Here is a 13,729-nt window from a genome sequence, read left to right as displayed (position 1 = left end):
GAGGATTATTTAAAACAGAAACTTCAGTATATTCAAATGTTGATCAAAACGACTGAAAGCAAGAGAAAATGAAGATATTAGATAAAGTAGGATAATTGACTGAAAGAACATTGAGAAGGCAGAGAAAAGATGGGCAGATGCAGTTCCTTAACTGTGAAAGCTAACAAGAGGCTAAATTCCTTTACAGGGGCTCCACATCTCTGGTCTCCAGAGTAACCCACAACCCAACAGGCACAGTCAATCAAAATGGGAAAAGGAGCTTCTACAGGCATGTGAGCAACAAGAAAAATTACTGCTGAGCAGTCATTTTTATATCACAGAAGACAAAATTTCTCTTGATTTGGTACCACCTGTTAAACTATAAAATATATACATAGTCTGACTAAATTTGTATGATTTTACCATGCAGAAACAATTGCAGAATTAAAAAAAAATTCCCACACAGGACTTGCTATAGGAACTAAAAGTGTGTGTGTGTGTGTGTGTGTGTGTGTGTGTGTGTGTATGTGTGTATACATACAAACATACATACATATATAGTAGGCAATTATTAATTAATATTAAGGGGAAATATTATATGTATGCATGGAAATAAATACAAAACACTGATTTTTTAATGATAAAAGTAAATCAAAGTTTTATGGTGTTCTGAGGTAATTACAACTATGATCTCATTTTGTCTATACAAATATACAGCCATGTACAGAGAAAGGTAAGTATCAAAATTTTATCAGTAGCTTTCTTCTATTTTCTATTTTTCACATTTTTATAATTTGAATGTTTTACTAATATAGTCATAAAATTTCAGCTATAAGAAAAACAGCAATGAAATGTGAAAATAACCAAATGAACATTACCTGTTAGATAAAATATAGAGTTCTTTTAAGCTTGGAGCCATGGAATGATCTTTATAATTTTCTGGAGAGAAAAATGCTTTAAGGCCATTTTTTGGTGTAACATCCCTGTGAAATAAAGTAATTTACTTGCACTTGACAATTCAAAATCTCATATTAGACAAAGAAACATAATGCTACAGCTGTAAATTTAGGACCTCTACCCCAGCTTTTCCCAGACAATCACCAATAGTCATTTTAAATTCTTGTGTCAGATCCTATGTTTGGAAGTTTTATTTCTTGGATAGCTTTAAGCTTGGGGTAGTATGAAATCCTCAAGCTCCAACAATCTGTCTTCCTGTAATATACAATTAAACTTCAGGAACTTGGACATTAAAGATGGAATAGAATGAAGTATAATAATAGCGGGCCTGTCAGAGACAAAGCTCATCTCTGACCATGAATGGTAATGTTAATGTGTTTGATGACGTGTGTGTGTGTGTGTGTGTGTGTGTGTGTGTGTGTGTGTGTGTGTATAAGTGGCTCACCTAGCTTTTGTTCCATGTACTATTGTGCCAAGTGAAAACACTGGCTACCCTTATTTAGTGTTTTACTTGACTCTGTTCAATGGGGTAAATGATGGGTGTTTGCTAAAAGCACCTCTAAAGAGATGAGTTTTATAACAGCAAAATTAGCTTGGCACTAATATAGCCAATGTTGGTTAAATGGAAGGAAAAAAATTGAAAATACCGAGGTTAATTAATCTAGGGAGGACACTGATTAGCAGGACTCTGTGGGAAGAAAGAGCTTCAAGGTCTTTCATGCTACAAAATCATTTTTTGTTTCACAGTGCCAGAGGTGTGCCAGTATCTGCACAACACTGAATAAACATGTCACAGTACTAGGAAGGATCTTAAACCATTCAGTACAGGCTGGGCATGATGACACACACCTATGACACACACCTTTAATCCAGCACTCAGGGTGCAGAGGCAGGTGGATAGGTGGATCTTTCTGAGTTGAAGCCTAGCCTGGTCTCTATAGTGAGCTCCAGATAGGCTAAGGTTACACAGAGAGATCCTGTCCCAGTCCCCATCTGCTCCAAAAAACAAAACAAAAAAAAAAAAAAAAAAAAAAAAAAAAAAACATAATTGAGACTGATATGGTCAATGCTGCTTGAGCGAAGGAATTTAAAAAACTGAAAATGTTGAGAACAATATCAACACCTCTTCCACAAGAAAACAATGATCATAGGATGAAATTATAACTAAGAACCTGAATGCTGAGTTGTCATTTTAGGAGTCAAAATTAGTCAGCTATAACTCAAAAGGTTAGGTATACGACTAAGGTAAATTCTGAGACCTGAAAAAGAATTTTTTAAAAAAAAAAAAACCTCTCAAGCCAGAAACCTTCTCTTCCTATAATCCCACTGTCCCTGTCTCACTCCTCCAGAGTGGATTAAGAAGAGTTCCGACTCACCAGTTCAGCCTTGATTCACTCATGGTTACGCTAGAGCTCATCTTCCTAGATTTCTCCTTCCCGCTAGCCCACAATATTTCGGCCTGGCAGTGAAGGTTCCAAGAGAGTGAGGATCGGATCCTTCCTAGAATCTACATTCAACTGAAAAAAAACAAAAGGTAAAGAACAAACCTACATTATTAACTCGGGTGAGCAAGAACCTTTGCTTAACATACCCTCAACTGACTAAAAACAAAACAAAGAGCAGAAGAACATCGCCACGATTCCTTGTAGAATTCCTTGTAGGCGGAGGAGTCATTACTGAGACTTTAGCTGAGTTCATAGGAACCAAAACCACAGGCGTGTTCTGGCATTGTTTACTCTATGGCAGACCTATGCCTTAGCTTTACCTTACTTAAATCTCGTTTCCACTTCCTCCAGTCATACACTGTTATGGGGGGTAGATCCTGACACACAATACACAGAAGAGGCTCTCTGGCTGCCAAGGACCTTGGATCTTTCAAAGAGAACTCTGCATTTATGAGACTCGGGTGCTGGCAATTCAAGAGAACAATTCATCGGATGCACAACTAAAGCTGTAGCCTGATTTCTCCACACTGGGTGCTCGTCCTGTCGCCCCGTGCGGGCCTGATACAGTTAAGAATCAAATGTAGGAACTGGCCCCTGGGCACCTGTGGGCTCTCTGGGCTTCCTTCTCTACCTACCTACCTCAGGTTTCCTTAGAGTGGGGCTGCGTGGGAGGGGACTGAGAGGAGGCAAAGAAGACAAAAGTGCCCGGGGAAGGTAAGGAGACAAGTGAGGGAAGCCGCCGAGAAAGGCCTGTGACGAGAGCCCGGCGAGGCGCTGCCTCGGACCCGGGCCGCCATGTTCCCTCTCCCGCCCCTCGCGTCCCCGGCGAGCCGGAGTCCGCGCGCAGCAGCCCTTCCGCCCACCTCAGGGTCCCAAGCTGCTCCGGCCCCGGGGAGAAGCCGACCCTTCTACACACGTTTGGTCCAACTCGCTGCGGCGCGCCTAAGAAGGCCTCATTTAAAGGCCCCGAGGGCGCCCGCGCGGCCGCGCGTGATGACGTCACGCGGGCGCCGCGGGAGGGGCTTGTGTGCGAATCCTCAGAGGGGACGGGCCACCTGTGGAGCGCCAGGCCCATGGGGGACGTGCCTGTGACCTCAGGCTTCCCAAATTCTGATCCTGACTCTTAGTTAATTTTTTATGCGTGTGCTTGTTTGTCTCAGAGATAGATAGGATCTCAAGTAGGCTAGGTTGACCTTAAACACCTTTTGTAACACAGCCAAGGTTGACCTCGAACTTCTGCCTCCACATCCTGAGTGTTGGGATTACAGACATTCACCACCAAATGTATATGGTGTTGGGGAAGGGAACCTAGACCGTCAGGATGCCCGGCAAACACTCTGCCAAATTACATACTCAGCCTTTTCCCACACATACCTGGGGGGAAAGGTATAAATAAAAGAATGAAGCCGTGTTTAGCATGCTACTCAACACATAGTAGGTCCTCATACACCCAAATTCTCCATTCTACTCGCTGTCTCCTTTTAGATAGATGCCAGTGTCTGCTAAGGGGCTCCTGTGTTTCTCACTCTTGCTGCAATTCATAAGAGATGTATTGAGCACATAACATATACTTTGTGTTTGGTGTTGAGTTCACAAAAGAACAAGACTAAATACTGTCTCCCTTCACCCCCCCTCACCCCCAGAACTTTTTATTTTTGGGATTCTAAAGTCATCGTGATTAAATGAAACAAAAGAAAGTGATGAACTACTTAAGAACTACTGGAGAGAGGGCTCAGTAATTAAGAGTGTTTGTTGCTGCTCACAAGCATTTGTAATCCAGCTCCAGGGGATTTGGCACCCCAGCAGGCCTCTGTGAGTATGACATACACACAGTATGACATACACACAGAAGCACTTAAATAAAAATAAATTGTTTCTTGTTTTTTGAGACAGGGCTTCTCTGTGTAGTTTTGGAGCCTATCCTGGTACTTCCTCTGTAGACCAGGCTGGCCTGGGACTCACAGAGATACGCCTGCCTCTGCCTCCCCAGTGCTGGGATTAAAGGCATGTGCCACCACTGCCTGGCTCATATGTTAAAGTTTTAACCTACAGTGTGATGGTTATTTGGACTGAGGACTGTGGGAAGTAATTAGGTATATATGGGTTATTCTGTAGAGGTTTTAAGAAAAAAAGACAGACAAGATATCCACTCCACCATTTGATAACATAGCATAAAGTAGCCATGTGAAAACCAAGATCCTACCTGGCCAGTAGCTGGGCCTGGAATTCCCAGATGTCTGGGGAAAGTTATATATCTGGGGGGAATATATATATATATATATATATATATATATATATATATATATATATATATCTCCTCCATGGAGACCAGGTTGGGTGGAGTTTATGTTTCTCCTGACTCAGCTACCCAAGTGCCAGGATAATAGGCCTCAACTGCTCATATTCCTCACTCCATTAGCCTTCCTTGTACCCAACATCATTACTTATTACTGGCCTGTTCATTTTATATATTTCCCAGAGATGCGTCCACTTTCTCCTATTTGTTAACATGGTTATAAAAATATTTTTTAATGTCACTTTGAACATCTGTGATATCAGCTGCAATATGTGTGCTCTCCCTTTCAATTTTACTGAATCTGGCCTCTTTTTCCATTTGCTTGAAATATTTTTCTATCCTTTCCCTTTTTGTTGTTTGTCTTTACTGGTGTTGTGAGTTTCTGATAGGTAGCAGATGTTGGTGGGTTTTGTTTCTTTTGTTGTTTTGGTTTTTTTTTTCCTTCATTTTGTTGTTTTGAGATAGGGTCTCATTGTGTAGCCAAGGCTCATAGTCTCACTATGTAATCTCAAACTCACTATGTAGCCAGGATAGCCCTGAACACAAATTCTCCTGCCTCACCTCTCAAGCTCTAGGGTTATAGGCATAGAAATACATTACCATACTCCAAAAGCCTGTATGCTTTAATTGGAGATTTAGTTTACTTTCGTTCAAAGTTTTTATTGAAAGATCCAGGGTCGTCATTTTGTTGATTTTCTTCTAGTTGTTTTGAGTACTTTTTGTTTTCCTCTTACTCATTTTTGTGATATGATGGTTTATTGTACCAACAATGTCAGATTATAAATCTCTTTTGTGTGTCTTCTTTCTTTCACTTTTGAATACCCCATGAAGTGTCTATTGTTAAGGCTGGTTTGGTAGTTCTGAATTTCCTCAGTTTTTGCTTATCTTGGAAGATCGTTGTTTCCCCTTCACTTCTGAAGGATAGCTTTGCTGAGTATAGTAATCTTGATTGGCAGTTGTTTTCTTTTACAATTTGAAATATGTCATTCTGTGCTCTCTTTGCCTTCAGGGCTTTTGCTGAGAATTTTCTTAATCTAATGGGGCTCCTATTAAATGTGATTTAGCATTTTGTAGATTTTATAGTTTTTTTTTTGTTGTTGTTGTGTACTTGGCTGTTTGTTGATTTATTATTGTTGTTGTCCTGGGGTTTTAACCCAGGGCCTTATGTATGCTAGCCAGGTATACTGAGCTTTAGACCTAGTGTGTTGTAGCCTATCTTTGTGGGGCTTCAGTTGGATATAGCCTGCTTGGCTGGTTCGTACTTGAGAGGGGGGAGTGTGGATTGAGAAATGGCAGGTAAAGACGCTAAGAAAAAAGACAGAGGTAGTATAGAGTCAGAAAGGCAATCCAATGAATGCTGAATGCACCAAGTTTATTCTTCACCATTCTTATATACCCCAACCAAAAAGGGAAACATGTTATCATGTATATGTAACAGATTTTCTTCATTAATTCGCCAAGCATTTGGTAACCACACCTTAGACTTAATTTCTCATTATCTGGCCTTGAGGGTCAAGAGTAACCACACCTCAGACCAAGTTTATTGTTATTTAGATAAGACACCCAAGGACAAGATCAAACATCTTACTGTAGCCATGCCTTAGACCTTTGGGTCTTATGACTTAGTAAGGACAGTTTTGAACTCTCTGACCTTGGGCCAAAATGAAGCAGAGTCATCTTTATGGGCCCCAACACTAGTGCTGCCCTATCCTTTGGTCAGTGTGGTTATGTAATGGTGAGGACCCTTTCAGGTCATGTCTTTTGGGGGTTGCAGAAGTCTTCTGTGCATGGATGACCATGCCTTTCTGAGGCTAGGGAAGCAAATTTTCTATTATCATTTCATTTAATGAGTTTCTACACCCTTAGACTTTATTCTCTTGACTTGGGTGTGGCAATGGCAGAAACATTTGTTTATTCAATGGTGTCCTCTAAATTTTGAACACCCTCCTTTTTCTTTCTGCTTTGTCAGAATTTGGTATTTTGAAAGAACTGTCTTTAAGTTCTCATATTCAAAAAAAAAATTAAATAAAAAAGTTCTTATATTCTCTCTTCCAGTGTTGTGCCCAAATTCTGAACCCCAAAATCACCAAGAGACCCTATCTGATTCTAAAGCATAGGTCCTCTGTCTGTCTGACACAGGTAAAGGGAGAAGGACCCAGAGGGACTCTGCGGCAGGGAATTTATTGGGGGTAGAGCAAGGGGAGTGTCTGGGGTCTGAAAGAGTCTCAGGATTGGTGCACTTCTGAGTTTGGGCAACCTGTCCTGTGTTGACTGGCCAGCTGCAGCTGTAGGTAGGTTGCTATACCTAAAGGCCCTCCCAGGGTGGTTGCTATGTTCTGCATGCCACTGTTACCACAAAGCACATCCAGAGCCCGCCATCTAACTTCTGATTGGTTCTGTGCCACATGGAGGGCAAGGTTGGGGGCTCAGCACATGTTGCTGAGTCAGAGGCCTACTTCATGCTGGGTTTTTTTCTGAAAGCAGGGGGCTAGATGAGGGTCTGGTCCCTTCACCAGTTGATGTGCCTTTGGGGCATCAGAAGACAGTATTATATTCCCTGGAACCCAAGTTATGGATGGGTTATTATGGGTGAATCACCATATACATGCTTGAACAAGTGCTCTGAACTGCTGAGCCAATATTCATTTTTAGCTTACTTTATATGTATTTTTGGCACACATATTCCTCTGTGTGTATGTGTGTGTGTGTGTGTGTGTGTGTGTGTGTGTGTGTACTGTGTACATGTTGTGTCTTCAGATGCCAGAGGAAGGTATTGGATCCCCTGCAACTGGAGTTACAGATGGGTGTCAGCCACCAGATGAGTGCTCAGAATTGAACTCAGGTCCTCCGCAAGAGCAGCCCATGAGTACTCGTAACCACTGAGCCACCTCTAACCCTCAGTTGAACTTCTTTTTTATTAGACTCATTCCTCATTTTCAGCATTTCTATTTGGTTCTTGTTCAGAACTGGTTTTCACTGATTTTCTCCTTCCTACTTCATACTGTCTTCCTAGTTTCACTCCATGGTTTATCGGAGTTCTCTTGGATTTCTTTGAGATTTTCAAAACTATTCTTTTTGCTGGTCTTGTATATAGTCCTCTCAAAATCATGTGATTGGTCAAGGTCAGGGACAGCTTGTGGTGTGTGTGTGACTGGGAGCAGGATGTCAAATCCTACTCACCAGTGCATGTATGGGTTCACTGGTCTGTCTGTGTCTTTCTCCTTCTTTCCTTTCTATTGTTTCAGACAAGGTCTCAGTCTGTAGCCTGCTGGCTAGACTGATACTCAGTTTAAAGCTCAAGCGGGCCTCAAATTTACAATCCTCCTGCCTTCTAAATGTTGGGATTACAGGTAGGCTTCCAGGAAAGGAACAGTCTCTTCAGAGAGCAGATGGGTGTGGTCAAATTCCTCCCCCCCCTCCCCCCCATGCAGTATATGCAGGTCTCTGACAACCAGGCCCTAGTTGTTGCTTCTGATTGCTTAGCCACTCCTTTGGGGATTGGGACTACAGACTTCTATCCCTGTGGTTTATGTGGCAGATTGGTGAAAGGGAGCTAGGGGTGGTAAGAACTGTGTAGCTAAGTGCCTTCAGGCCTGACACTGGTATGAAACCAGGCTGGCTACACTGCTGGTTTTGAAGAATGATCCTAGATGTCCATTTCTTTGGTTGTTCCCCAACCAATGGTAACAGTGGACGTACAAAGACAAAGCAGCTGTTTCCTCTACAATGATGAAATTGTTATCATCTTGAAGCAGAGCATCTGTGAACACCAACAGATGGCTGACTCTAGATTGGACCTATTAACTTCCTAAGGTGTACATGGGGAGGCGGTGACAACTTACACTGCCCTGTCTCTCCCGGGGGTCTGTAAGTCCTAAGCAATTGCTGAGACAAGAAGCTCTGTGGAGTAGCAGTTCCCTGGTGCTGTGGAGGACTTCCTCATGATCCAGTGGCCTTTATCACCTGATCCTGTAAGTCCCACAAATGAATTCATGGCTCCACCAAGCTGTCGTGGAATGAAATCCCTTTTTGGTTTTTTTTTTTTTTTTTTCTGTGTATTTTAAAAATAGACTCCCACTGGGCAGTGGTGGCAGTACACACCTTTAATCCTAGCATTTGGGAGGCAGAGGCAGGAGGATCTCTGTGAATTCGAGACCAGCCTGGTCTACAAGAGCTAGTTCCAGGATAGACTCCCTGTCTTGAAAAACCAAAATAATAATAACAACAATAATAATTTTAAAAAATAAAAATAGACTCTCTAGGAAAATTCCCACAAAAATCATGCTAGGGGGTTGTGATAGAGTCATTCGGTCACTCCAAGATTGGTGTTTTTTGTTTGTTTGTTTGTGTGTTTGTGACAGGGTTTCTCTGTGTAGCTTTGAAGCCTGTCCTGGAACTCACTCTGTAGACCAGACTGGACTCTAGCTTTTGTGAGGCACCTATCTGCTGACACAGTGCAGGGGAATGTCTGGGGTATTTCAGAGATGGGAATACATGCGGACTTTTGGCTCCCAACATAGTCCGAATTTAGACAATATGTACCATCTCAAGATGGCTTCCAGCTACAGCCTTAGGAGGGCGTTTGAATGAAGTCTTTGTCCAGAGTCAGATTACTGAGCCAATTCAGGTCTCTCACTGTTCAACCTGTAAGCCTGCAGAGCCCAGGAAATGCCTAGCTAGGACCACCATGATCTTTGCTGATTGAGTCTGCTGTGACTCTCTCTTCCACTCTTTCCCTGCTCCTCACCCCCACTCTGGAGCGGCTAAGGCCAGGGTATTTTGTTTCTCTCTCTGTAGCTCTTAAAGAGTCCCCTTTCCTCCTGTTGATTTACAGTATCCTCCTCTGGCTTTTCCCCTTGTACTCACCACGTACCAGCAACACCTGCTGCTTTGGCACCTCCTCTGTGGAGGAGCAGGAGAGTGCTGGGATCCTTTATTAGTCCATCTTGCTCCTTCCTGCATCTGATCTTGAAGGTTGAGGACAGAAGATATTTCAGCTGTGTAAAAGCCCAGAGCGGTGTGAAACAGCACTGAATGTTGGGGAGGAAAGAGAAACGGTTCTCTTATTGGGACAGGGAGAAGACCACTAGAGTGGAAAGGGACTTGGAGCAGGATTTGTTTTTAAGATGCTAGAGAGTTGAACTTTATTCTCTGGGTTATGGCAAACAACTCTGTGTAGCAAATAATTCTTGAGCTGCAATCTACATAATTCCTTCATTTTAACTGTATTATTAAGGGATTTTGATGAATGTGTAAGGTTTTGCAACCACCAACACTACCTAGTTTTAGGACAGTTTCATTACCCCTGACTGTTTCTTTTTTGTGTCCAGTAGGAGTCAATACTTTTTATCCTTAGCCCCATGACAACTATGCATGGTTTACCTATTTGCCCTGCCTGGACATTTTATATAAACAGAATCCTATAACGTGATTTTCTATGTGTACACTCTTATCTATCGGGGTTTCAGGCTTTGTCTGTGCTGCTATATGTTTCAGTATTTCATTCCTTTTTGTAGGTGCATAGTAGTTTCACTTATAGATATACCCAAATGTACTTACTCAATGTTTGATGACTGTTTAGGGGGGAGGTTGGTTCCCTCTTGATGAGATTATGAAGAATGCAGCTATGAACTTGGAGACACAATCCTTGTGAAGTCTTTGTGTTTTTGTTTTGCTTGTGTAAATACCTGGGAGTGGAATTGTTTACTAGTAATGAAAAATGATCTGAGTAATTCCCTAAGGATTTGGTAGAGTGTTTTCCAAGTTAATTGTGCTATTGTTGTCTCTGGATTTTTAGGCTGAGAAAACTTTAGTTTCCTATTTCTGCAAAACTTCGAGAGAGACTCCTAAGTTGAGTGAGCCAATTTAACTTTGGAATAATTGTCAAAAGTGTCTATTTGTTTTGAGTTTGTGGAATGTTTTATTGGGCCAGAATTTCTTCTTGCAGACCAAATCAAGACAGAAATATGCTTTCCCCTTGACCTCATCAGTTCTCAGGCACATTCCCAGTCCTTAAGCTAATGAACTTCCTTTGCTAATGTGGAGTGAACTTGGCTTCAGGGATTTATAGTTTGATAGCCACTTCACTCAGTGAATTATCTCAGGAGTCAGTAGTCATCCGTAGGGTACTCTGCTGGTGAGAATTCAGAAGTAGCACTGGAGCCCCAGGTTTGGTTGAGAAACTTGAGGAAATGTTGTTAGTAGCAGTTTTCTTAAGTTTGGCTTTTTAGTAATGGTGGCATTTTAAGTGGGGAGGGAGTCATCATCCATTATGAAACTCAACACAGCTCCATGCCTTAGGATATACAGCATTGGAAAACAGCCCCAAAGCCTGCAGATTTTCCTACTTAGTGGTTAATGTGTTCTCTAGCACGTTTCACTATGTTCTGTATTACATGGGCCCTGGGCTGAACAAAAAGAGACTCCTAAAATAACTCCTCATTGGAATGGTGAGCTTTTCTGGGCAAACCTAAATATCTCAGAGAAGTTGATTTCAACAGATAATTTCAAGTAAAGAGTTAACACTTTCCTCTCTGCTTTAGCATTCAGTGTATTTTTACTAGAGGAAAGGAGAGAATGGTACAAGTTGCAGGGATGGGGCTAGTTCACAATCATAGTTAATTTGGAGTGAGGCTAGTAGAAAAAATAATTGTCTTCCTAGTAAAAAACAACTGATAAAGCAACTTCTTCACCCCAAAAGGAGACTTATATTAAGGTTAGAATCGTGGACCCAGAAATCCCTCAAGTGGCCAGCAACACATGGCTCCCAAGAGGTCACACATGTTTCATTGGAATCAATTATTTCACTTTCCAAGGAAAGAAAAAGAATATTCAGAATAAAATTAAACTCAGAGACATGAATTTAACTGTTTCTAACGTCAGAAGTCATTGATGCCAGCACTAAGGAAAATGCTTAGGCCACAGCTGGTGCTAATCTCTGAGCACTGGGCCTCTGCACCTGGGGATGCAGGGTTGGGGGATGGGGCTGGCAGAGGGAGGCTTTGGTGTGGTTCAGGAGAAATTTCTTTTTAAAAGATGCCCTCCTTTTACAGTTGTAGTAGGTACAAAATAATGGTTCATGTTTTATGGAATACAGTGTGACATTTGGATAAAAGTGTGTTAGCATCCAATCAAACTAATAAGCATCTTCATCATTTGAAAATTTCCTCATTTGTGTTGGGAATATTCAAAACCCTCTTTCCTTTCTTTTGAAATACACAGCACGTATAGTGTTTTTGTCCTACTATGTGCTATAACATTACCAGGTCAGAACATCTTCCTATCGAAATATATTTTGGGACCCACTATTAATCCTCTGTACTGTTTTTTTTGGGGGGAGGGAGTGGCTTCTGAGACAGTGTTTTCTGTGTAACAGCTCTGGCTGTCCCAGAACTCATTTTGTAGATCAAGCTAGCCTTGAACTCACAGAAATTAGCTTGCCTCTGCCTCTTGAGTGTGGGCCACTATGTCAGGCTTTCCTCTCTACCTTATCATTTGTTGTTTTACTGGGGACTCATGTGACCTTAATAGCCATTTTTGGACTGTGGAGTTGACAGGACTAGACCAGTCTCTAGTTCTGTGTTCATGAAAAGAAGGCACCAAAGTGCTAAGCTGCACTGAGCACAATAGGGGACTCCTGGCCCCATGAGCACAGCATGTTTTACCGGCCTGTTGGGAGAAACTGAGACCTCCAGCCCCGCCCACTTACTTGATCTATCCGCACATTTGATTTCTACATTGTGGTACTTCTCAGCTTCATTTTCTCTCAAGAAAAAAAAGCTTGGTAATTCCAACCAGAAACTAAAACACTGCTGTGAGCAGGCCTTGTGTAATGGCTGGCTGTTGGTGACTGCTCCTTTTGCTTTCTTTCCTAGAGTCTACTACCAATGTGACATTTACTCTCCTTTCTGACTTCCCTATGTGATCATTATGATGAGAATTCTAAGAAATTCTTTTTATATTCCCATCTAAGCACTCTCAGGGACACTGAGCAAGCAAGTTCAAGAGGCAGGAGTGACTAGAATTATTACTTTAAGCAGAAGGAATTTAGGTATGGCTTTGGACAAGGCCTAGTGGTAATGTGACATATTACAGATTTTCAACTTTTTTTTTTCCTTATCTCTCAATTTCCTGAGACACCAGGAGTGAGCAATTGTAACTGTACTGGGTAGTTTTGTATGATGGTGTCATATGCGTGACCTTCTCTTCTCCCTTAAGTATTTGGGAATAAAAAGATGGGGAATGATTTCCTTACATGAACTAAACTTTTAGACAAGTTCAGGTATTTATGGAATCACTCTTACTTAGCAAAAGATGCTTAGGCAGTGTAGTGTGTGTACATAGAGCAAAACACCAAGACAGTTGCTTTTATTCTGACTTTAGAATATTTTAAAATATGGTCAGATGTGGAAGTGCATCTGTGTGGTCACAGCTACAATAGGAGGACTGACTGCAGTGAGCTCACGAAGAGTCTGGGACAAACAACGTGTCAAGCAAAAACAAAACCAAAACAAACTTCAAGAGCAGAGATAGTAAAGTGCTTGCTGCTTCAGCATAAGGGCCCGAGTTTGATCTCTAATATCAGCATAAAATTCCAGATGTGGTGACACACATTTGTTATTCCATTGCTGGGGAGGCAGGGACAGAGACTCCCTGGGCTTTCTGGCCAGTCAGCCTAGCCTACCTCATGAGTCCCAGATCCCAACGTGAGATCTTGTCTCAATAAAACTAGATGGACAACTCTTGAGGAATACATGCACACACTCTCAGAATACCTAAAAGTTCTTGATATTATTTTAAAAATAATCCACAGTAACTCTGTTGAACCATTAAAGTGGTGTGATACTTATCACATGTTCAATTCACGGCTCACCCTAGAGAAAGAAATCTCCTGAAGTGAAGCCTGGGGTAGGGCAGGAGCAGGGCAGGTCAAGTCAAGCTTTAAATCTTTGGAATCCTTTAATCTCATCACTCGGGAGGCAGAGGTAGGCGGATCTCTGTGAGTTCGAGGCCAGCCTGGTCTACAAAGTGGGTTCTAGAACAGTGAGGGTTG

General features: G+C 41.9%; 1 protein-coding gene across 2 annotated transcripts in view; it reads right to left on the bottom strand.

Annotated features, from left to right (window-relative positions):
- The window catches only part of Ice2 (interactor of little elongation complex ELL subunit 2), a 36,678-nt gene extending 33,374 nt beyond the window's left edge, over positions 1–3,304 (bottom strand). Inside the window, exons 1-3 of one of the 2 annotated variants that reach the window (XM_051197868.1) lie at positions 3,245–3,304; positions 2,313–2,453; positions 858–962 (exon numbers count right to left, since the gene is read on the bottom strand). In XM_051197868.1, the coding sequence (XP_051053825.1) occupies positions 858–962; positions 2,313–2,353 (146 nt within the window). In that variant the 5' untranslated portion in view covers positions 2,354–2,453; positions 3,245–3,304. Of the gene's footprint in view, positions 1–857; positions 963–2,312; positions 2,454–3,020; positions 3,138–3,244 lie in introns of those variants that run through there. The other variant, XM_051197869.1, reaches the window with a different exon arrangement.
- Positions 3,305–13,729: the final 10,425 nt, after the last annotated feature.

Source organism: Phodopus roborovskii, unplaced genomic scaffold (assembly GCF_943737965.1).
Source record: "Phodopus roborovskii unplaced genomic scaffold, PHOROB, whole genome shotgun sequence".
Taxonomy (NCBI): Eukaryota; Metazoa; Chordata; class Mammalia; order Rodentia; family Cricetidae; genus Phodopus; species Phodopus roborovskii.
This window is presented reverse-complemented; position numbering and strand designations above follow the sequence as displayed.